Raw genomic sequence first — 22,547 nt, forward strand, 5'->3', positions numbered from 1 at the left:
GCTCTACCACTTGAGCCACAGCGCCACTTCCGGCTTTTTTCTTTTTGCTTATGTGGTGCTGAGGAATCAAACCCAGGGCCTCAGGCATGCAAGGCACGCGCTCTACCACTGAGCCATCTTCCCAGCCCTGCCCCTTATTTTTTTATTTTATTTATTTTTTTTCTGGTTCTGGGCCTTGAACTCAGGGCCTGGGCACTGTCCCTGAGCTTCATTTGTTCCAGGCTAGCGCTCTGCCACATGAGCTGAGCCACAGCACCACTTCTGGCTTTTTCTGTGTATGTGGTACTAAGGAATCGAACCCAGGGCTTCATGCATGCTAGGCAAGCACTCTACCACTAAGCCACAGTACCAGCCCCCCATTAGTTTTTTTTTTTTTAATTCAAAGCTTGCACTCTATCACTTGAGCTACAGCTCCATTCCCAGCTTTTTGCTGGTTCATTGGAAATAATAAGAGTCTCATGGATTTCCCTTCCCTGGGCTGGCTTTAAACCACAATCCTTGTATCTCAACCTTCTGAGTAGCTGGGATTATAAGCATGAGCACCAGCACCCAACAGAGAAAGGTAGTTTTCCAAGATGGCGCACTGGCATTCTCTTTCTTGCACACGGGTGTCTGCCCCTGCCCCTCTCCGGCATGGGCCAGCTTGGTGGGGGGACTGTTGTCGGGTCCAGGAAGCCTGAGGTGAAGCATTTGCTGTGGCAGAACCTCATTCTCTTCCAAGTCCCCGCCCTGTAACGGTCCTGGCCCTGCCACAGCTTCCGGCCCTCCCTTCCCTGCCACGGCTGGCTGCGTCAGGCTGCCCTATGGCTCCTGCGTGGGCCCTCAACACACTTCCTCCTAGTCCTGCCCAACAGCAAAAACTGACAGTGTGGGGCCTTGAACCTGCCCTGGGGTGGCCTTGTCCCTACACTTATAGAGAAAGGGCAGGGCTGTGTTTCAGGTCAGAGAGACCCAATGAGGCAGGGGAAGGGGGTGGAGCCAGACTCCAAACTGAGGTTCAAGGGCTTGTGGCATGAGGCCCTCCCACCTCTCCTTCCCTTCCTCCCTTCTTTCCTATATATTTTTTGTGCTGGTACTGAGACTTGAACTCAGGGCCTGGGTACTATCCTTGACAGGCTGGCGCTCTGTCAACTTCTGCCTTTTTTGGTGGTTCGTTGGAGATGAGAGTCTCACAGACTTTCCTGCCTGAGCTGGCCTTGAACCGTGATCCTCAGATCTCAGCCTCTTGAGTAGCTGGGGTGACAGAGGCGTGAGCTGCCAGCGCTCTGCAGCCCTCCCCCCTCCTTTCTTCTCCTCTCCCTTCCTGGCTGACCCCTCCGTGCTTCCCCTGCTCTGTCAAGCTCAGCTCTGGCCCTGAACTTGGTGTTCCTGAACCTAGAGCCGCCTCTCTCTCTCTCTCTCCCTTTCTCTCTCTCTCTCTCTCTGCCAACTTTGTTCTTTGTCCTCACTTGGCTTGGGGAGCCTCGCCCCACGGAGGCCTCTGCAGACTCTGTAGCTGAAGGAGCCATCTCTGTTTCCGGTTGTCTGCCTCTTCACACTTGAACATTTAGGAGAATCTCTTGGGCCCAAGACTCTGATAGAGAAGCTGAACAGGGGGCCCGGGGTGGGGGGTGGGAGGGTGCTCCAAAAACCTGCATTTCTTCAGTTTGTTCCTTCGTGGATTCATCTGTTTTTTTGCTCTGCTGTGGATGGCTGGAAGCCAGGATCTTTTGCTTGCTGGTCAGCACTCTGTTATATTTCCAGTGCTTGTTTTGTGGTGTGTGTGTGTGTACATGCACCCCAGTATTAGGACTTAAACTCAGGGTACAGGCACTGTCCCTTAGCTTTCTTCCCTCCTCCCCTTTTTTTATTTTTTGCTCAAGGCTGGTGCTCTACTGCTTGAGCCACATTGCCACTTCTGGCTTTTTGCTGGTTCATTGGAGATAGAGTCTCATGGGTTTTTCTGTCTGGGCTGGCTTCAAACGGCAATCCTCAGATCTCAGCCTCCTCAGTAGCTGGGATTACAGGCGTGAGCTCCAAAGCCTGGCCGCACTCCCTTCTCTTGAATGGAGATGGGAACCGTAGGGATTGCTCAGGGTTGTTTACGGAATAATAGCATTAATCACACGGGACTTGACAGAGGTGCTGATAAGGAGTCAGCTAGGTCTCCTTCAAATTCCCTAGTCTCACCCCGCAGCCCTTAGGACACTTGTGTTTGCTCAGTTATCTCTGAGTGTTCTGTTTGTTTAACGTCTGCCTGGGTGCTCTCTGAGGGAAGGTGCCTTATCTGATGGTCTCTGCTCCTGCCAGCTGCAGCTGGCACCGCCATTCGTTCAGTTGCTCATGTGTATTATATAGATTTGGGCTGAGGCCACCCTCGATACTCAGGAGACTGAGATCTGAGGATCACGGTTCCAAGTCAGCCGAGGCAGAAAGGTCTATGAGACTCTTAGCCCCAGTGAACCACCACAAAGCCAGACGTGGTGGTGTGGCTCACAAAACCATAGGCGCCACCCCGCAAAAAAAAAAATAACATAAATATATATGTGTGTGTGTGTGTATATATATATATATATGGAGGGAGGGGGTGAGGGGTTTTTAGGTTAAGTAACTGGGACTGGGGAATGTAGCTCAGTGGCAAAGCACTTGCCTAGCAAGTGAAATGTCCTGGGTTCAGTTCCTCAGTACCGAAAAAGAAAAGACAGAAAAAAAAAAAACCTACAATTAGCTTGAGTAATTGAGTTAGAAAGTCATTCTTTTATAGATGTATGTTGTATAAGTGAATTAGGCTTTCTTTTCCTTTTCTTTTCTTTTTGGTTGGTCATGGGGCTTGAACTCTGGGCCTGGGCTCTGTCCCTGAGCTCTTCAGCTCAAGGCGAGTGCTCTACCACTTGAACCACAGCACCACTTGTGGTTTTCTAGTGGTTTATTGGAGATCAGAATCTCATGGTCTTTTCTGCCCAGGCTGGCTTTGAACCATGAACCTCAGATCTCAGCTTCCTGAGTAGCTAGGTGCCTGGCCAGCAAGTTATTTTTTTAAGAAGCAAATGGCATCTGTGTTGATTTGTGCCCCATGAGGACCTGGGCTTGTCATGCTCTGGTGCAGCCTGAAGTGACAGTGACACTGATGCATTAAGGAAGCTGCTCTGGGGTTGCAGTGTAAGGATGTGAAGTAGGGCGGACGGACACGGGAGGAAGGGCTGGCTGGCTGGATGGAGGGTGGGTGGATGGATGAGTGAGTGGATAGATGGGTGGATGGATAGATTGGTGAGTTGGTAAGTGGATGGATGGATTCATGCGTGCATGCATGAATGGGTGGATGGATGGATGGATGGGTGGGTGGATGAATAGCTGCATGAATGAGTGGATGGACGGATGGATTGATGAGTGGATAGATGGATATATACATGAATGGATGCATGGATGGATGGACAGATGGATTGATGAGTGGATAGATGGATGTATACATGAATGGATGGACGGATGGATGAATGGATGGACTGGTGAGTGGATAGCTGGATGCATAAGTGGATGGTTAGATGTATGGGTGAGTGAATGGATGAATAAATAGGTAGATGGATGGGTGGGTGGATGGATGAATGAATAGGTAGATGAGTGGGTGGTGAGTGCATAGGTGGATGGATGGATAGGTAGGTAGATTAGTTCATGCATGGGTGGATGGATGGATGGATGGATGAGTAGGTAGATAGATGAATGGATGGGTAGTGGGTGGATGGATGCATGAATGAATGAGTAGATAAGTGGATGAGTGAGTGGTTATGTGGATAATGAATGAATGGATTATGAATGGATGGATGGTGGTGGATGGATGGATGGATGATGGATAGTAGATGGATGAAGATGGATGGTGGTGGATGGATGCATAGTGGATGGTTGAGTGAATGGATGAATAGGTAGCTGGGGAATCCATGGGCTGATTGATGGGTGAGCCTGAGCCCACCCACCCCCAAACCTGTTCCCCCTCTAACCCTCTTCCTCCCCTGCCCACAGCACCACGCCCCACTCTGGTCGGAGCACCCCAAACAGCTCCCCATCTCTCCGGAAGCGGCTGCAGCTTTTGCCCCCAGGCCGGCCCCCTGTGGAGCCAGAAGCAGGCAGCATGGTGGAGAAAGGGTCAGATAGCTCCTCAGAGAAGAGTGGGGTGCCTGGAACCCCCAGCACCCAGAGCCTGGGAGGCCGGAACTTCATCCGCAACAGCAAGGTGTGTGTGGGATCCAGCTGGGGGTGCGCAGCTGGCCGGGAGCGGGGGGCGCTTGGCTCATCCTGACCCCCCTTCTTTTTCTTGCAGAAGATGCAGAGCTGGTACAGTGTGAGTATTTGGGCAGAAGTGGGTGTCAGAGGGTGTGGAGCAAGGGATCACATGCTGGGTGGGAGCCCTGGACTACAGGAGTCAGCAGCAGAGCGGGCATAGAGGTCCGCAGACCAGGGTTAATCATACCATGGACCTTCTTATCCGGGCTGGCTTCAAACCACGATCCTCAGATCTCAGCCTCCAGAGTTGTTGGGATTACAGGTGTGAGCCACCAGCACCCGGCTCTGGGACTGGATTGGGGTTCAGACTTTACTTCCCTTAGATGCTCAGCCCCACGTATAAACAACGCAATGAAGATTTCCGGAAACTGTTCAGCAAACTTCCTGAAGCGGAGCGTCTCATTGTGGGTGAGAACCGGGGTACCCCAGGACCAGCCCACCTGCCTGTGGGTGACCCTCCGATGCCCCTGCCTGACGCCCTCTCCCTTCTCCTTGCTCTCAGATTACTCCTGCGCTCTGCAGCGCGAGATCCTGCTGCAGGGCCGCCTCTACCTCTCTGAGAACTGGATCTGTTTCTATAGTAACATCTTCCGCTGGGAGACCACGGTGAGCCTGGGTGGTCTGGGACTAGGAGAGGGTGCCTGGGGATGGGGCATGAGGGTGTGGGGTGGGGTTCCTAGAACTCTTGGCTGCTTTTGATCTCCTGGCTGCAGATTTCCATCCAGTTGAAAGAAGTGACTTGTCTCAAGAAGGAAAAAACAGCGAAGCTGATCCCCAACGCCATCCAAATCTGTACAGAAAGTGAGAAGGTGAGCCCCGAGGCCCCGGTGGGCCCCCCCACTTCCCCTCTCACCTCTGGCCACCTCTTTTATTCTTCCAACCCCTGGCAGGGCCCCGGCCCCCATCACCTCTGACCTGAATCTCTCTGTGGGAGAGACTCCAGCCTTCTTGGCCCCTACAAGAAGTAACCCCCTCCCCCTCCCCAGCAAGCATCAAAATCACCCAGGTGACAGTGGCTCACGCCTGTAATCCCACTTACTCAGAAGGCTGAGATCAAGAGGATCACGGTTCAAAGCCAATCCAGGCAGGAAAGTCCATGAGAATCAAACTATTCAGAAATAGCTGAAAGTGCCACCGTGGCTCAAGTGGCAGAGTACCAGCCTTGAAGAAGCAAAAGAAGCTCAGGGACTGTGCCCAGGCTCTGAGTTCAAGCCCCAGGCTCAGGAAGAAACAAACAAACAAAAAATAACATTAGGATCAGGGGATCGTAATGGCTGGAAAAATCATTCCTGTCCATCGATCCAGCCCCCCAGACCTCCCCGCCCCGCAGCAGCTCCCCACCCTCCATCCCCCATGTTCCCTCCTCTTGATTTTCCCTCCCATCCCCTTCCCACTTCTTTCTACAGTGCTGGAATCAAACCCAGGGTCTTGTACATGCAAGGCAAGTGCTCTCCCACGGAGCAACTTGATTTTAGTTAGTTGGTTATTTAGTTGGTCCTGGGGCTTGAAATCAGGGCCTGTGTGCTATTCCTGAGCTATTTCCACTCAAGGCTAACGCTCTACCCCATTGAGCCATAGCCCCACTTCCAGTTTTTGAGTGGTTCATTGGAGATAAAGAGTTTCACAGAGACACTTTTGCCGGGGCTGGCTTTGAACCATGATCTTCAGATGTCAGCCTCCTGAGTAGCTAGGATGATGACAGCCATGAGCCACTAGCACCCAGCTGCAACTTGATCTTTTGAGACAAGATCTAGATCTATGTAGCCTAGCCTGGCCTCCAGCTTGACATCCTCCTGCCTCAGCCTCCCAAATGCTGGTATTATAGGCATGCACCACCATGCTATCCAAGTGTCCTCATGACAAGATTGCTCATGTCACCCCAGTGGCCCAACAGGAAACAGAGAGGACAGGGGAAAAGGCCACAGCAGACTTCCTTTGTGTGTGTGTGTGTGTTTGTGCCAGTACTAGGGCTTGAACTCAGGGCCTAGTGCTGTCCCTCAGCTTTTTCACTCAAGGCTGGTGCTCTACCACCTGAGCCACAGCGCCACTTCCAGTTTTCTGGTGTGGATCATTGGAGATAAAGAGTCTCACAGACTTCCCTTCCCGGGCTGGCTTCGAACCTGGCTTGCTTGCTCTGAGGAAGGTCTAGTGTGTCCTCTTCCCAGTGAGGGCTCAGCATCACCTAGCACAGGGCCAGGCACAGGATCAATGCTCTGTGGGAGGAACATAGAGACACCCGTGGCGATGCGTGGCGGTGCAGATCGGGGGTGGTCGTGGGCTGCCTGAGGCTGGGGGTCTCCCCTCACTCGGCTGTGTGTTTCCCCCCATCCCCTCTCCAGCATTTCTTCACTTCCTTTGGGGCCCGGGACCGTTGCTTTCTTCTCATCTTCCGCCTCTGGCAGAACGCGCTACTGGAAAAGGTGGGTGCTGGTAAGGCCCGGGCAGAGGGATTGGGGTGCCAACAGAACCTTTTTTTTTTTTTGGCGGTCGTGGGGCCTGAACTTTGGGCCTGGGCGCTGTCCCTCAGCTCTTCAGCTCAAGGCTAGTGCTCTACCACTTGAGCCACAGCGCCACTTCCGGTTTTCTGGTGGTTTATTGGAGATAAGAGTCTAAGGGTCTTTCCTGCCCAGGCTGGCTTTGAACCGAGATCCTCAGATCTCAGCCTCCTGAGTAGCTAGGATGACAGGCGTGAGCCACCAGCGCCCAGCTGTCCTTGAACTTTTGTACTCAAGGCTGGAGCTCTACCACTTGAGCCACAGCTGGACTTTTGGGATTTTGTTTTAGCTTTGGATTGTTATTTTAGAGGTGAGATACAGTGTGGTAACATTTACATACTTCAGGTAGTAAGTACATTCCTTTTGCAGTGTCATCTGTTCCCTCATTAGCTCCCCTGCCCTTCCTCCCATCTCCACCCATGGCTTACATAGTTCACTTTCACCAGTGTCCACTGCGCTGCTCTGCTGTACTTTTTCACCTTTTTCCTCGGATTCTGTGGCCTCTCCCCATCCGCCCACAAATGTGCACGCGAATGCACTGTAGATAAGGTAGAGAATACAGTCATCAGAAGAAAACAAATTTAAAAAATCCTTTGTTTCCATATCTTTGGAGTTCATTTCAGTATGTATATTGTTTTATATAAATATGAAGAGACGCTTGGGTATTGCACCTTTCTTTCTTTTTTTTTTTTTTTGGTCCTGTCATGGGGCCTGAACTCTGGGCCTGGGCGCTGTCCCTCAGCTCTTCAGCTCAAGGCGAGCGCTCTACCACTTGAGCCACAGTGCCACTTCCGGCTTTTTTCTTTTTGCTTATGTGGTGCTGAGGAATCGAACCAAGGCCCCAAGCAAGCAAAGCAAGCGCTCTACCACTAAGCCACCTTCCCAGCCCCTGTTGCACCTTTCTGATTCTCTCCTAAGACTATCCTCTTTTGGCCCCACTCTACGTGAGTATCTAGAATCCTGTGTAATTCATCATGTTCCAGTGTGTTTTAGATCTAACTTCCGCAGGGAGAACATGCCACTTTGGCTTTTTTTTTGGTAGTTGATTGGAGATAAGAGTCTAACAGGCTTTCCTTCCCAGGCTGGCTTTGAACTGTGATCCTCCAATCTCAGCCTCCCGAGTAGGTAGGATGACAGGCGTGAGCCTCCGGTGCCTGGCTTGCTTGGCTTTTTTGCTTAAGGCTGGCGCTCTACCACTTGAGCCACAGATCCACTTTTGGCTTTTTGGAAGTTCATTGGAGATAAGAGGCTCACAGGCTTTCCTGCCCAAGCTGGCTTTGAACTCTGACCTGCGAGATCTCAGACTCCTTAGTAGCTAGGATGACAGGCATGAGCCACCAGCACCGGCTCTCAGCATGAGCTTTGTAGAACTGTTTTGAACTTGTGTGAGAAATGTCTTCTCTCCCCGCTCCCTTTCCTAAGGGCTCAGTACATAGAGCTGTTGGGGCTCCTGACAGTTAAAACTGTGTCGTGTTGTCATCCTGCCATTCTGACTGTAGTTGACCCAGAGCCCCTGGGGGTCCTGAGGATGCCCGGAGGAATAGTTGGGGTCACAGCGGGGCGCTGGACAAAACAGCTTAGACCTTGGGATCATGGCCACTCCCACAGTCTTGACCGGATTGGAATCTCAGAGTTGAATCCATGGCTTTTCCCTTCCTGGGCCTCCATTTTTTGCTCTGGCCAGGGAGGTCATGCTGCCCTCTTGTGGACATCATGGGAACTGCTTGGACAAAGGCAACCTGGCTAGAAAAAACTGGCCTGGGCAGAAAACAGAAAAAAGAAAACTACAAGGAGCAAAGCCAACCTTCTACCATCTTGTCCTGTGTGTGCAGACACTGAGTCCCCGGGAACTGTGGCACCTGGTCCATCAATGCTACGGCTCAGAGCTGGGTCTTACCAGCGAAGACGAAGACTATGTCTGCCCTTTGCAGCTCAATGGACTTGGGTGAGTAGGTGGTGCGTGGCTATTCTGGGAATGGGGGTGCTGTGTACAGACCTCCTAGAGTCCTGGATAGACTCAAGAGGCTGAATGGGGCCAGGCACTGTTGGCTCCTATCTGTCATCCGCTGCTCAGGAGGCTGAGATCTAAGGATCACAGTTCGAAGCCAGCCTGGGAAGAAAGTCTATGAGGCTCTTTTTTTTTTGCCAGTCCTGGGGCTTGAACTCAGGGCCTGGCTGCTGTCCCTGAGCTTCTTTGTGCTCAAGACTAGTACTCTACCATTTGAGCCACAGCTCCACTTCTGGCTTTTTCTGAGTAGTTCATTGAAGTCTCATGGACTTTCCTTCCTGGGCTGCTTTTGAACAACAGTCCTCAGATCTTAGCCTCCTGAGTAGCTAGGATAACAGGCGTGAGCCACCAGCACCTGACTTTTTTTTTTTTCTTCAAATTTTTTATTGTGATTAAGTGATTACATAATTTCCCAAATTTCACAGTATTGTGGGATAGTGATGCTTAAAGTTAGAAACACATTTTAACTTTCATGGAGCAAATTGTCTATCATGTTCTATAGCATTTATGAGTTCTATGAGCTTTGTGATACAGTTATTTCTTCCACATTGGGTGGTATGTACATTTCGTTTGTTTTGCATAGCATCAGCTGTTCCCTCTTTCCCACTTGTTCCCTCCCTCCCATCGCTGCCACTGAGTTGCTTAGTTCATTTTGATCAATGTCCAGTGCAGCTGATGGGTTCCGCTGTTGTATGTTTTTCCCTGAATCCCTCTAGTTCTGTGTCCTCCTCCTGGCTTCCCTCTGGTGTGCACATATATACCATATATGTGATCAGCAGCATGGGGTTATTTAGTAGTGATCCGACCAGATGAGTGGAAGTCCTTTGTTTCTTAAGTCCTGCTAATTTTGTCGTATCACCTAACATTTTGGATTTAACATCCACTTATCAGGGAGACCGTGTGCCATTTGTCTCTTTGCTCTTGGCTTACCTCACTCAAGATGATTTCTTCTAGGTCCGTCCATCTCCCTGCAAATGCCATTATTTTTGTCCTTTCTAATGGCTGCGTAATATTCCATTGTGTATAGATACCACAATTTTTGGGTCCATTCATCGGTGGCAGGACATCTGGGTTGTTTCCATATCCTGGCTATTGCGGCACCTGACTTCTATGAGACTTTTATCTCCAGTGAATCATCACAAAGCCAGAGGTGGAAGAGCACTAGCCCTGAGCAAAAAAATGCATAGCAACAAACCCAGGCCATGCCCGGTTCAAGCCACAGGACTGGCACCCCCCAACCCCTCCCCCCAAAAGCTATGTAGTGTCTCAAGGAGCAGAAATGTCACTTCCTTCTTTCTCCCCCACAGCAGCCCCAAGGAGGTGGGAGATGTCATCGCTCTGAGTGACATCGCTCCCTCCGGGGCCACCGACCGCAGCCAGGAGCCCAGCCCCGTGGGGTTACGTCGCGGCCGAGTCACTCCCAACCTTTCCCGAGCCAGCAGTGACGCAGACCATGGGGTGAGCAGGAGGGCGCTCATGGGGTGACGGTGGAATTAGGGGCCCAGTGACAGAGGCCAGAACAGAGGAGCATCATTGAGGGGCAGGAGTGGGCGGGGAATAGATGAAGATAGGAAGATGGCAAGAAAATGAATGTAAATAGGAAAAGACATGGACAAAACAGGGGAAAGAGAGGCTGGGAAGGTGGCTCAGTGGTAGAGGGCTTGCCTCGCATGCGTGAGGCCCTGGGTTTGATTCTTCAGCCCCACATAAGCAGAAAAAAGCCGGAAGTGGCGCTGTGGCTCAAGTGGTAGAGTGCTAGCTTTGAGCTGAAGAGCTGAGGCGCTGGTGGTTCATGCCTGTCATCCTGAGGCTGAGATCCGCGGATCACTGTTCAAACCCAGCCTGAACAGGAAAGTCTGTGAGATTATCTCCAATAAAAACTCCTCAGGGGACTGGGAAGGTGGCTCAGTGGTAGAGTGCTTGTCTAGCATGCATGAAGCCCTGGGTTCGACTCCTCAATACCACAGAAACAGTAAAAGCCAGAAGTGGCGCTGTGGCTCAACTGTTAGCGTGCTAGCCTTGAACAAAAGCAGCTCAGAAACAGTGCCCAGGCCTTGAGTTCAAGCCCCAGGACTGGCTGAGAAGCTGGGCGCTAGGGTGGGCCTTACAAGGAACTTGGAAGGGACGGATGAAGCCTTCTATGTAGGTGGAGGAAGACAAGGAAGAGCAAACGGACAGCCAGCCAGACGCCTCCTCCAGTCAGACAGTGACGCCAGTCACAGAGCCCCCCAGTACAGAGCCCGCCCCACCTGAGAACCTCAGCACCCTGGGCCCCTTGGATCTGCTGCCTAGAGACGAGCTATTGACAGACACGAGCAACTCCTCTTCATCCACGGGGGAGGAAGGTGAGGCCCGCGTGAACCGAATGGCTTTTTCTCTCAGTTATCCCAGGGCAAACTTTACTTACGAGGGTTAAATGGTGCCTTGTAAGACTCCAAACACAAAAGGAGCAAGTCCAGGCGTCGGTGGCTCCCGCCTGGCATCCTACCTACTCAGGAGGCTGAGATCTGAGGATCGCACTTCAAAGCCAGCCTAGGCAGGAAAGTCCGGGAGGCTCATCTCCAGTGAACCACCAGAAAACCGGAAGTGGTGCTGTGGCTCAAGTGGTAGAATGCTCACCTTGGGCTGACGAGCTGAGGGACAGCGCCCAGGCCCAGAGTTCAGGCCTCATGCCCGACAAACAAAAAGAAAAGAAAACAAAACAAAACAGCAAAGGCAGACATTGGGGTGCAAATCCTGGCTCATGTGTCTCATTCTGTGATGTGAACATGATTTAACCTCTCTGAACACTGATTTTTTTTTTCCTCATCTAGAAAAATGGAGGTAGACCTTAATAATGATCACTCCATGGCTGGGCACTGGTGGTTCACACCTGTAATCCTAGCTACTCAGGAGGATCGTGGTTCAAAGGTAGCCTGAGCAGGAAAATCCTTGAGCCTCCTATCTCCAGTGAACCAGCCAGAAGTGTTGGTGTGGTAGAATGTGAACCTTGAGCAAGTAAACCAAGCAAGAGTGTAAAGCTTTGAGTTCAAGATCCTATATCCATAGGATTGTTAAGAAAAGCAAATGAATTCGTAAAGTATGCCTAAAGCTCTTGAGCCAATTATTGTTTTTAATTTTCTCTGTACCATCTAATTTGGGGTACCCTTTATTCTAACTGAGACAGGGCAAGCCCGAGCCCCGGGCTTTTTGCCAGTGGCTATAGCCAAAAACAAAACAAAAAAAACCCAAACCACATCCCCTAGAGTTGGCTCTGATTGGTTCCACTTGCAGAAGGAGCTCAACTCTGAGCCAATCACTATGACTGATTGGCCCAGCCTGGGTTACACCACACTTCTGGTCCAATCCCATGGCCACCCTTATGATCACACGAAAGTGATTGGCCAGGATGATGTGCGTCTGTGTGTGTGTGTGTGTGCGCGCCCGCGCACGTGCTCCCACCCAGAACCATCATGATGTGGCTCTGATTGGCTGGCTGGAGGGACAATGTGGTCACTTTCAACCAATCCTGTATCCGAGGGGCTGGATAGTGCTCTGTGCTCCAGAAAGTTGGGTCTGCTCAAAGAGAGATACAGGGGAGGGAGAGAGAGAGGAGGAGGAGGAGGAGAGAGAAAGAGAGAGAGGGCGAGGGAGAGGTAAAGAAAGAGAGAGAGAGAGACGAATGAGACCCCAAATACTGAGGGCCTCCCCACCCCCTTGTGTGTGTCTCCCAGCTGACCTGGCTGCTCTGCTTCCTGACCTCTCTGGCCGGCTCCTCATCAACTCGGTCTTCCACGTGGGTGCTGAGCGGCTTCAGCAGATGCTCTTCTCCGACTCGCCCTTCCTGCAGGGCTTCCTGAAGCAGAGCAAGTTCACAGGTCAGTATCGTGGGCTTTCCCTGAAAAATCACTGTGTTGGGGTACACACACACACACAAGTCCCATAAAGGTATTTTTTTCCCTGAAAAATCACTGTGTTGGGGTACACACACACACATACACACACACACACACACACACACACACACGAGTCCCATAAAGGTATTTTTTTTTTCCCCCTTGGTTGGTTATCGGGTTTGAACTCAGGGCCTGGACGCTGTCTCTGACTTCTTTTGCTTAAGGATCAAGCTGTTTCGCTCTGCCACTTTGAGCCACAGCTCTACTTCTGGTTTTCTAGTGGTGCATTGGAGTCTCACACAGATTTTCCTGTCTGGGCTGGCTTTGCACCATGATCCTCAGAACTCAGCCTCCTGAGTAGCTGAGATGACAGGTGTGAGCCACCAGCGCCCCGGCTCACAGAACATTCTTTTTTTTTTTTTTCTGTCAGTCGTGGGACTTGAACTCTAGGCTTGGGCGCTGTCCCTGAGCTCTTCAGCTCAAGGCTAGCACTCTACCACTTGAGCCACAGTGCCACTTCCAGCCTTTTCTGTTTATGTGGTACTGAGGAATCGAACCCAGGGCCTCATGCATGGGAGGCAAGCACTGTACCACTAAGCCACGTTCTCATCCCTCACAGAGCATTCTTATATCCTGTAGTTTTATATGGGGCCACTTGTGAGCAAGAGAAGGTGGGGGTCCCCCATAAGAGTGAGGGGTCCAGGGAAATGTGTTCCATGTCCTCTGGTCTGATACTCTGGAGAGAAGCAGGGACTTGTTCAGAGACAGAAACAGATTGAGCCGAGTGCCTGTGCCTCATGCCTATAATCCTAGCTACTCAGGAGGCTGAAATCTGAGGATCAAGGTTCAAAACTAGCCCGTGCAGGAAAGTCCATGAGACTCTTATCTCCAATAAACCACCAGAAAATGAGAAGTGGTGTTGTGGCTCAAGTGGTAGAGCGCTAGCCTTGAGCTGAAGAGCTGAGGGACAGTGCCCAGGCCCAGAGTTCAAGCCCCATGACTGACAAAAAAAGAAAAAGAAAAACTGAGACTGAGGGGTTGGGTGAGGTAGACCCTGGAGAGACCAGAGATCTTAGCCAGAACTATTATTCATGTTTAAAGTTTTTAGCCCAGTGCTCAGATTCATGCCTGAGCATGAATTCCAACTATTCAGGAGGTTGAGATCTGAAGATCATGGTTCAAAGCCAGTCTGGGCAGGAAGAGGGAGCGTTTTCAGACTCCTTAGAAGAAACATGTAACATAGAGCCAAGTGGGGACATGAAGAAGGTGGGCAGCGACAAGTCCACAGAGAACTGACGTCCAGGCCCTCCCCAAAACTAAAAGGCTGCCAGCACTGGTGGCTCCCGCCTGTCATCCTAGCTACTCAGGAGGCTGAGCTATGAGAATCACAGTTCCAAACCAGCCCAGGCAAAAAGGTCGGTGAACAGCAAAAAAGCCAGAAGTGTAGGTGTGGCTCAAAGTGGTAGAGCCTTGAGTTCAAGGACAGCACCCAGGCCCTGAGTTCAAGGCCCAGGACAGACAAAATAAAAGGCCCAGCCTCCTACAGAGAATATTTTTCTCATTCTGCTTCTTTCTCCTCTCCAGATGTGACCTTGAACCCCTGGAGCGGGGATGCAAAGTGCCACCAGCGTCGGGTCCTGACCTACACCATTCCCATCAGCAACCCTCTGGGCCCCAAGAGTGCCTCTGTGGTGGAGACGCAGGTGGGCGGGGCCGGTGGGAAGAGGGAGGGGCCTGGTGGCAGGGGCGGGGTCTTGGAGGTGGGTTGGGCAGGGTGATAGCTTGGGCGGGGAAGGCGTGGCTTGGCAGGGGAGGGCGGGGCCTGGAGGCAGGGGCGGGGTAATAGCTTGGGAGGGGAAGGCGTGGCTTGGCAGGGGAGGGCGGGGCCTGGAGGTAGTCTGGCCAGTGGCTGGGTGATAGCTTGGGTGGGGTGGGTGGGGCTTGGAGGGGAGCCCGGGACAGGGCCCGGTGGCTTGGCCAGCTTGGCCAGCCCTGTGGTGGTGGCTCGGGTGCAGTGGCCCTGACCTTCCTCCCCTCCCTTTTCCTGTCCTTGCAGACGCTGTTCCGCCGGGGCCCGCAGGCGGGCGGGTGCGTGGTGGACTCCCAGGTGCTGACGCAGGGCATTCCCTACCAGGACTACTTTTATACCGTGCATCGCTACTGCATCTTGGGCCTGGCCCGGAACAAGGCCCGGCTGCGGTGAGCCACAGCCAGGCCCGGCTACCCCGTGCTCTCCTCGCCTCACCCCCATTTGATTCCCAACGCTGCCAGGTGTGATGACTGCCTGTCATCCTAGCTACTCAGGAGGCTGAGATCCGAGGATCTGGGTTCAAAGCCAGCCCGGGCACGAAAGTCCGGGAGACTCTGATCTCCAATAACCACTAGAAAACTGGAAGTGGCGCTGTGGCTTAAGCTGTCGAGCACTCGCTTTGAGCTGAGGGACAGAGCCCAGACCCAGAGTTCAAGCCCCACGACCAACAGAAAAAAAAAACAACCAAAAAACTCAGGGACAGCACCCAGGTCTTCAGCTATGCCTTTGGACCAGCACAAAAATAAAAAGAACGGTGGGACCCTCTGAATAGCAAAGGGGAGACAGAGGGTCCTGAGGGCACCACCTCCCCGCAGAGGGAGTTCTCAGTGAGATTCATTTGTTCAGCTGTTTATTGAGCATCTACTAGGTGATCCACATATTCCAGACCCTAGAGACAAAATCTCTAGTCTCAGAGCGCTCAGACTTAATAGTGGGAAATTGGCTGGAAAGAAAAAGATGATGTAAACTGGATGCTGGTGGCTCACACCTGGCTTCCTAGCTACTCAGGAGGCTAAAATCTGAAGATAGTGGTTCTAAGCCATCCAGAGCAAGATAGGCTGTGAGACTATCTCTAATGAACCACCCAAAAGCCAGAAGTGGAATTGAGGCTTCACTGGTAGAGCTACATCCTTGAGGGAGAAAGCTCAGGCTAGCACCTAGGCCCTGAGTTCAAGCCCCAGTACACACACACACACACACACACACACACACACACACACACACAGAGCAGTTGGATTCTCTTTAAGTTTTGTAAGTCGAGCCAACAGCTAGCTGAGATTGGCTTCATGGTGCGTTGGTAGGAAGGCATGGGGGGGGGCAGCACCAAGTTCACGGTCATCTGTCCTGAGCCTCTGGCAGGATGAGCTCCCATCTTGGCCACCTTGGGAGATGATGGGGAACACATTGAACCCCACCATAGCCCATCCCCATATAGGACTGCGGGGGGGGTCAGCAGCCAGGTGGGGAAGAGGCTTGGGGGGCTGAGTCAAGCCAGCGAGTGTGTGGGCACCAGAGAGGTGAGAAGTGGGGGTCCAGAAAAGCCACTGGGGCGAGTCAACAGAACCCCTGCCCCCATTTTGCCTGTTTGTGACAAAGGGGCCTCTGAGTCCTGGGAAGGAGGGTCCTACTGGGGGTGGGGAACAGTCCCCCGTCCTCACCCCCAGATCCTGTTCTGTGTCACCAGGGTGTCCTCAGAAATCCGCTACCGGAAGCAGCCATGGAGCCTGGTGAAGTCGCTCATTGAGAAGAATACCTGGAGTGGCATTGAAGAATATTTCCACCATCTTGGTAGGCGATCACAGGCCAGCGGGGGAGTGGGGGGAGGGGGATGGCTTGGCTGGGGACAGACATCCAGAACCTTCTCTATTTATTTTAGATTTATTTATTTATTTATTTATTGTCGGTCTTCAGGCTTGAACTCTGGGCCTGGGCGCTATCCCTCAGCTCTTCAGCTCAAGGCTAGTACTCTACCACTTGAGCCACAGCACCACTTCCGGTTTTCTGAGTGGTTTAATTGGAGATAAGAGTCCCAGAGTTTCCTTCCCCAAGCTGGCTTTGAACCATGATCCCTAGATCTCAGCCTCCTGAGTAGCTAGGATGACAGGTGTGAGCCACCAATGCCTGGCTTTCTTTATTTTATATGTGCCAGTACTGGGATTTGAACTCAGGACCACATGCTCTAGTCTTTTTTTTTTCTTTTGCTCAAGGCTGGTGTTCTACCACTTGAGCCACACCTACACTTTTAGCTTTTTTTTTTTTGTCAGTCATGGGGCTTGAACTCTGGGCCTGAGCACTGTCCCTCAGCTCTTCAGCTCAAGGTGAGCGCTCTATCACTTGAGTCACAGTGCCACTTCCGGTTTTCTGAGTGTTTATTGCAGATAGGAGTCTCATGGTCTTTCTCCAGGGCTGGCTTTGAACCGTGATCCTCAGATCTCAGCCTCCTGAGTGGCTAGGATTACAGGTGTGAGCCACTGGCACCCAGCCAATTTTAGCTTTTTGTTCGACGGTTTCTCAGAGATGAGTCTCATGGACTTTTCTTCTCTGGGCTGGCTGCAAAACCACCATCCTCCAATCTCAGCCTCCTGAGTAGCTAGGATTACAGGTGTGCGCTACTATACACGGCCATTGAAGGATTTTTCTCTCTCTGACCCACACAGAGCGAGAGCTGGCCAAGGCGGAGAAGCTGTCCCTGGAGGAAGGTGGCAAGGACACTCGGGGACTGTTGTCTGGTCTCCGGAGGCGGAAGCGCCCCCTGAGCTGGAGGGGACATGGAGATGGGCCCCAGCACCCGGACACTGACCCTTGTGCCCGGGCTGGCATGCACACCTCGGGTGAGTTTCAGTCAGGACAGATGGAGGAGCTGGGAGGGCAGAGGGACCGAGCGGGGGTGGGGGGGCTGGGGGGAGGGGGTGCGGGGGACTGTGCTAACCCTGAGTTGTTTTCTCCCATAGGCTCCCTCAGTTCCCGCTTCTCAGAACCACCCATAGACCAGGGTCCTGGGGCAGGCATCTCCAGCGCCCTGTTTCTTATCAGCATTGTGTGAGTACCGGCAGCTGGGCTGTGTGGCCTTGGATAAGTGCTGGGCCTCTCTGGGCCTCTCTGCTCACCTGGGAAGAGGGGCTGGCCAGCCTCACAGGATGTTGCAAACACACCGGAGAATAGTTGCTCAGTTTGTCTTGTAGAAGGTGGAGATTGAGGGAGCAGTCGTGGTGTTGGGGCTCAAGTGGTAAGAGCACCAGCCTTGAAGGAAAAAGCTCAGGGATAGCGTCCAGGACTGGCACAGAAAAAGTAGGTTTGGAGGTGTGGTTCAGGTGGTAGAGCGCCAGCCAATGAGAGCTCTGGCCCTCTCAGATGGGCCAGGGTACCCAGAGAAGCCTGGTCTAGCCTCGTACCCAGGGCTAGAGGAACAAGGTTCGAGCATGCAGCATTAGCCAGGTGAACTGAGCGCTGATGGCTCACGCCTGAAATCCTCGCTACTCTGAGGATCGAGGCTCAAAGCCAGCCCAGGCAGAAAAGGCCCTGTGAGACTCTTACCTCCAATAAACCACCAGAAAACCTGAAGTGGCGCTGTGGCTCAAGTGGTAGAGCACTAACTTTGTGCACAGAGAGGCTCAGGGAAACTGAGTTCAAGCCCTAGAACTGGAAAAAAAAAAAAAAAAGAGTCAAGTGAATGGAGAGAGGTAAGGCCCCCAGATCAGACCTGGGGCTTGAACTCAGGGCCTAGGCGCTGTCTCTGAGCTTTTTTGATTCAAGGCTGAGCCACACCTTCACTTCAGGCTTTTTTGCTGGTTCATTGGAGATAAAAGAGCCTCACAGAATTTCCTACCCAGCGGGCTGGCTTCGAACTGTGATCCTCAAGATCTCAGCCTCCTGAGTAGCTGGGATTATACTGGTGCCTGATCGGTGGTGCCTGGCAAAGTCAGGGTCCTTTGAGGGAAGACGAGTCAGATTCCCTAGGCTGGAAGCACCCCTCAACTTCATACCCTCAACTACACCGGGCCTCAGTTTCCCCGAGACCAGCAGTTTCAGTAGTCTGCTGGTTGGAATCTGCCTCTGGGGTTGCGGGAGGGCTGGCCGGTGCTCACCTCTTTGCTTTCCCCTCTTCCCTGCTGCTACTCCAGGATCTGTGTGAGGTAGGGTCCCCCCTCCCCACCCTCCCCTCTGTGTGTTTCATCCTCCCAGAAGCCCCCTTACTACTCCCCTCCCCCCGCCCCGCCCCAGATGGGTTTGGGTGAAAACCTTGGCTTTTCTGCTTCTGGGCTGTGTGGCCCTAGGCAGATAACTCACCCTCTCTGAGCTGCAGTTCATGCCGCTGAAAAGGGCCAAGTGTTGATTGTATTGGGGTCGGGGGAGGGAGACTGAGGACCCCCCCAATCCCCCAAACTCCTCACCTCTGATTCCCCATCCTCAGCCTCATCGTCCTCATCGCCCTCAATGTACTCCTCTTTTACCGTCTGTGGTCCTTGGAGCGGACAGCTCACACGTTCCAATCCTGGCATAACCTGGCTCTAGCCAAGGGGTAAGTAGTGGGAGGGGGTGTAGGGGCGAGGAGGGGGGGGTCAGTGCTCATCGTGGGGGAAACCGAGGTGGCACAGCTCAGACCCTCTGTCCCGCACAGGAAATTCCCCCAGACGGCCACGGAGTGGGCTGAGATCCTGGCCCTGCAAAAGCAGTTCCACAGCGTCGAGGTGCACAAATGGAGGCAGATTCTCAGAGCTTCTGTGGAGCTCCTGGATGAGGTACAGGCCGGGGTGGAGAGCCGTGGGACCCTGGGGTTCAGATGCTTCTGCTCTTTGGGCCTCTGTTTCCCCTGCTGTCAAATAGAAGAATCAGTCTCTATGTTGGGTGGTTTTCCTAATGAGACCTAAAAGAATGTGCATGTAGCGCATGCCTGTAATCCCAGCTACTCAGGAGACTGAGAGCTGAGGATTATGGATCCCAGCTAGTCCAGACGTGAGACTCTTACCTCCAGTGAACCAGCAGAAAGTCAGAAGTGAAGCTGTGTGCTAACCTTGAGTAAAAAAGTGATCCTCCAAGCTCAGCCTTCTGAGGAGCAGGGATTATAGGCGTGAGCCACCAGCCTCTGCTGTCTTTGGGAAGATGAAGGGGGACAGGCGACTTTGCTGCCCAGAGAGTGTTGGGATGAGCTCACCCCCACGTTCTTCCCCGCAGATGAAATTCTCCCTGGAGAAACTGCAGCAGGGCATCTCTGTCTCGGAACCTCCGTTCGACCCGCAGCCGCAGACGGATGATGGCTTCTCCTGAGAGCCTCCGGCCGAACAGCCGTCGCCTCCAAAATGGACAAAAGGACACACCACACCACAGAGTGAACCCCCCGGCCGCCACTGCTGGCCCAGTGTGAGGGCTGGAACTCTCCCGCCCGCCCCTCCCAGTGGCCCGACCATGGGGGCCGTGCCGAAGCGGGGAGCCACCGAACCCAACGCAACCGGCCTGCCCAGCTGGAGAGCTGGCCTGGCCTTTGGCAGGCCCTGACTAACTTATTTTACCCAGCTGGGGTTTGGAGGGGCTGGGTGGGGGGAGTACCCCTGGGTACCCGCGTCCCTCAGCTCTGGGGTTAATAATGTATTATATTTATTTGGGGCCACAGAGCTCTAATAAAGGGTTAGAAATGGCTGTGGCTTTGCCTTCGGGGTCCCAGGAATGGGAGGAGGATGGGCGTCATGCTCAATCTTGGGGTGGTGGGAAGAAGGCACAGTTTGCCGGGCATCAGGGGTTCCCCAATTGTCACCCTAGCTACTCAGGAAGCTGAGATCTGAGAATTGCAGTTCAAAGCCAGCCTAGGCAGGAAAGTCCATGAGACTCTATCTCCAAGGGATGGCTGTGGTTCAAGGGGTAGAGCGCCACCTTGGAGGAAAAATCCATACTCAGGGGTGGCGCCAGGCCCTGAGTTCAGGCTCCAGGACAGACAGAAAAAAGGAAAAGCAAGCTACGATGGTGGAAATTCAAGGCTTGAATAATTCAAGGCCTGTGTGAGCAAATGTCGCTCCCGATAATAGGCCCACAGCAGACTCGAAAAAGTTAAGCTTATTTTAGAGAAATTGAGAGGGGGAAAAAAAAAAACTCATACATAATGGCTGTGCCGAGTAGCTCCAGCACTGACAGTATGTTATTTCTGCCCCACACACTGGCACGCACGCTTGTAATCCCAGCTACTCAGGAGGCTGAGATCTGTTCAAAGCCTGCCTGGGCAGGGGTCCAAGAGACACCTTGGGCTTTTTTTTGCTGGTTCACTGGAGATAAGAGTTTCACAGCCGCCGGGCGCTGGTGGCTCACGCCTGAAATCCTAGCTACTCAGGAGGCTGAGATCTGAGGATCGAGGTTCAAAGCCAGCCCGGGCAGGAGAGACCATGAGACTCCTATCTCCAATAAACCACCAGAAAACTGGAAGTGGCACTGTAGCTCAAGTGGTAGAGCGCTCGCCTTGAGCTGAAGAGCTGAGGGACAGCGCTCAGGCCCAGAGTTCAAGCCCCACGGCCGACAAAAAAGAGTTTCACATCCTTTCCTGCCCCAGCTTGGCTTAGAACCACAACCCTCAAGATCTCAGCTTCCTGAGTAGCTGGGATTACAGGCGTGCACTACAGCCTCCATCTTGTAAGCACCATCTTTAGGGATGGCGGAAGGGAGTGAATCACTGGCGGCAGAGGAAGGTAGAGCCGGCTTTCTACCCTCTGAGCTGTGTGCCTCGGTTGCCTGTGCCCGTGAACTGGGGATAGTGATCAATGCTCCCCCTCTCCCCGCGCCCCCTAGAAGATGAACCAGCAGCATGTTAGTAACTTGGTGACCTCCAGCCCAAAGGGCTGTTAGGAAGCGGGTGCCCCCCTCTCTCCTGCCCCCTGGCCATCCAAGCTGTGTTTCCACCTACCATCCCCCACCCTGCCCCAGAGAAAGGTCTGGTTCGTCCTCAGGGTTATTTTCCACAGCTCAGGAGGTGCTGGATTAAGGGCCTGAGCTAGGAGGTGTGGTGTGGTGTCCTTGGCACTGGGCCCCTCTGCCCTGGGCCTGCCATCCCCCCCCCTCCCCCACATCTTGGTTCCTTTTGCCCTTGGGCTGGCTGGGCCAGGGGAATTCTGGGACGGTAACCCATCCAGCATTGGCGAGCTGAGAGTCTCACATCCCCCAGCGTGCACTTGCCAACCCATTCCCTGTCCTGCCAGGAGACAGGCAGCCGCCATCAATGCTGGGCTGGCCAGGCCAGCTACCTGACCCCTCGGGGAGGGAGAAGCGTCCCCCAGCCTCAGTTTCTTGCTGTAGAAAACGAAAGATTGAGCCAGGTGCTGGAGGCTCCTACCTGTAATACCAACTCTGGAGGCTGAGATCTGAGGATCTGCAGGAAAGTCCCTGAGCCTCATGTCCAGTGAACCAGAAAACCAGAAGTGGCTTCCAGTGGTAGAGCAAGAGCTTGGGGACACAGCAAACAGGCCCTGAGTTCAAACCCCAGGAAGGAAGGAAGCGAAGCAAGTGGACCACGGAGGCCATAGAAATGGGTTTGAGGGAACCCGAGGGGGCTCAGGCTGTTCATTTGGGAAGCAGGCCGAGTCTGGGAATCTGGTGCTCTCCCAGGGCTGGGGGGACAGGCAGTGAGGCCTATAGAAGAACATACATCGGGAGTGGCGGTGGACGCCTGCAATCCCAGCACTGTGGGAATTCCAAGACTATCCATGGATAAAGGCGGCAGGATGATGAGTTCCAGGGCAGCTGGTCCTGCAGAGGGGAGGAGGGAGGGAGCGAGGGAGGGATCAGGTTGGAAAGACACCCTCTATCCTGAACGACCACGGCCACCTGGCTGCAGAGAGCTAACAGAGACTCCTGGTCACCTGGGGGACAAAGGGGAGCCCAAGCAAGAAGTTGTACAAAGGCCTCTGGTGCTGAGGTGGGGGGGGGGGCAGGTAGCCTAGAGGGGGAGGGGCAGATGACGTCATTCTCAGGGGGGGCCTGTGGGGATCTTGGGAGTGACGGGCACCTCCAGTCCCAGGGTGACCTCTGGGGGGGGACTCTAGGGTACTTTTTCCTGTTTGTATACTGTGTGGCCCCCACCCCCAGGCCTCAGGGATGGGGAGGGGAGGGGGGGAAGGGGGAAGGGAGGGGAG

The 22,547-nt window shown here is 53.2% G+C and overlaps 1 protein-coding gene across 1 annotated transcript in view; it reads left to right on the top strand.

Annotated features, from left to right (window-relative positions):
• The window catches only part of Gramd1a (GRAM domain containing 1A), a 24,327-nt gene extending 4,254 nt beyond the window's left edge, over positions 1 to 20,073 (top strand). Inside the window, exons 2-19 of the mRNA XM_013026223.1 lie at positions 3,991 to 4,201; positions 4,289 to 4,309; positions 4,575 to 4,659; positions 4,754 to 4,857; positions 4,965 to 5,060; positions 6,591 to 6,671; positions 8,579 to 8,691; positions 10,062 to 10,212; positions 10,901 to 11,099; positions 12,468 to 12,611; positions 14,214 to 14,332; positions 14,686 to 14,828; positions 16,124 to 16,227; positions 17,097 to 17,270; positions 17,391 to 17,478; positions 18,851 to 18,958; positions 19,058 to 19,178; positions 19,612 to 20,073. Coding sequence (XP_012881677.1) covers positions 4,100 to 4,201; positions 4,289 to 4,309; positions 4,575 to 4,659; positions 4,754 to 4,857; positions 4,965 to 5,060; positions 6,591 to 6,671; positions 8,579 to 8,691; positions 10,062 to 10,212; positions 10,901 to 11,099; positions 12,468 to 12,611; positions 14,214 to 14,332; positions 14,686 to 14,828; positions 16,124 to 16,227; positions 17,097 to 17,270; positions 17,391 to 17,478; positions 18,851 to 18,958; positions 19,058 to 19,178; positions 19,612 to 19,704 — 2,046 coding nt within the window. The 5' untranslated portion in view covers positions 3,991 to 4,099 and the 3' untranslated portion in view covers positions 19,705 to 20,073. The remainder of the gene's footprint in view (positions 1 to 3,990; positions 4,202 to 4,288; positions 4,310 to 4,574; positions 4,660 to 4,753; positions 4,858 to 4,964; positions 5,061 to 6,590; positions 6,672 to 8,578; positions 8,692 to 10,061; positions 10,213 to 10,900; positions 11,100 to 12,467; positions 12,612 to 14,213; positions 14,333 to 14,685; positions 14,829 to 16,123; positions 16,228 to 17,096; positions 17,271 to 17,390; positions 17,479 to 18,850; positions 18,959 to 19,057; positions 19,179 to 19,611) is intronic.
• Positions 20,074 to 22,547: the final 2,474 nt, after the last annotated feature.

The sequence above is a fragment of the Dipodomys ordii genome, unplaced genomic scaffold, assembly GCF_000151885.1.
Source record: "Dipodomys ordii isolate 6190 unplaced genomic scaffold, Dord_2.0 Scaffold92, whole genome shotgun sequence".
Lineage (NCBI taxonomy): Eukaryota > Metazoa > Chordata > Mammalia > Rodentia > Heteromyidae > Dipodomys > Dipodomys ordii.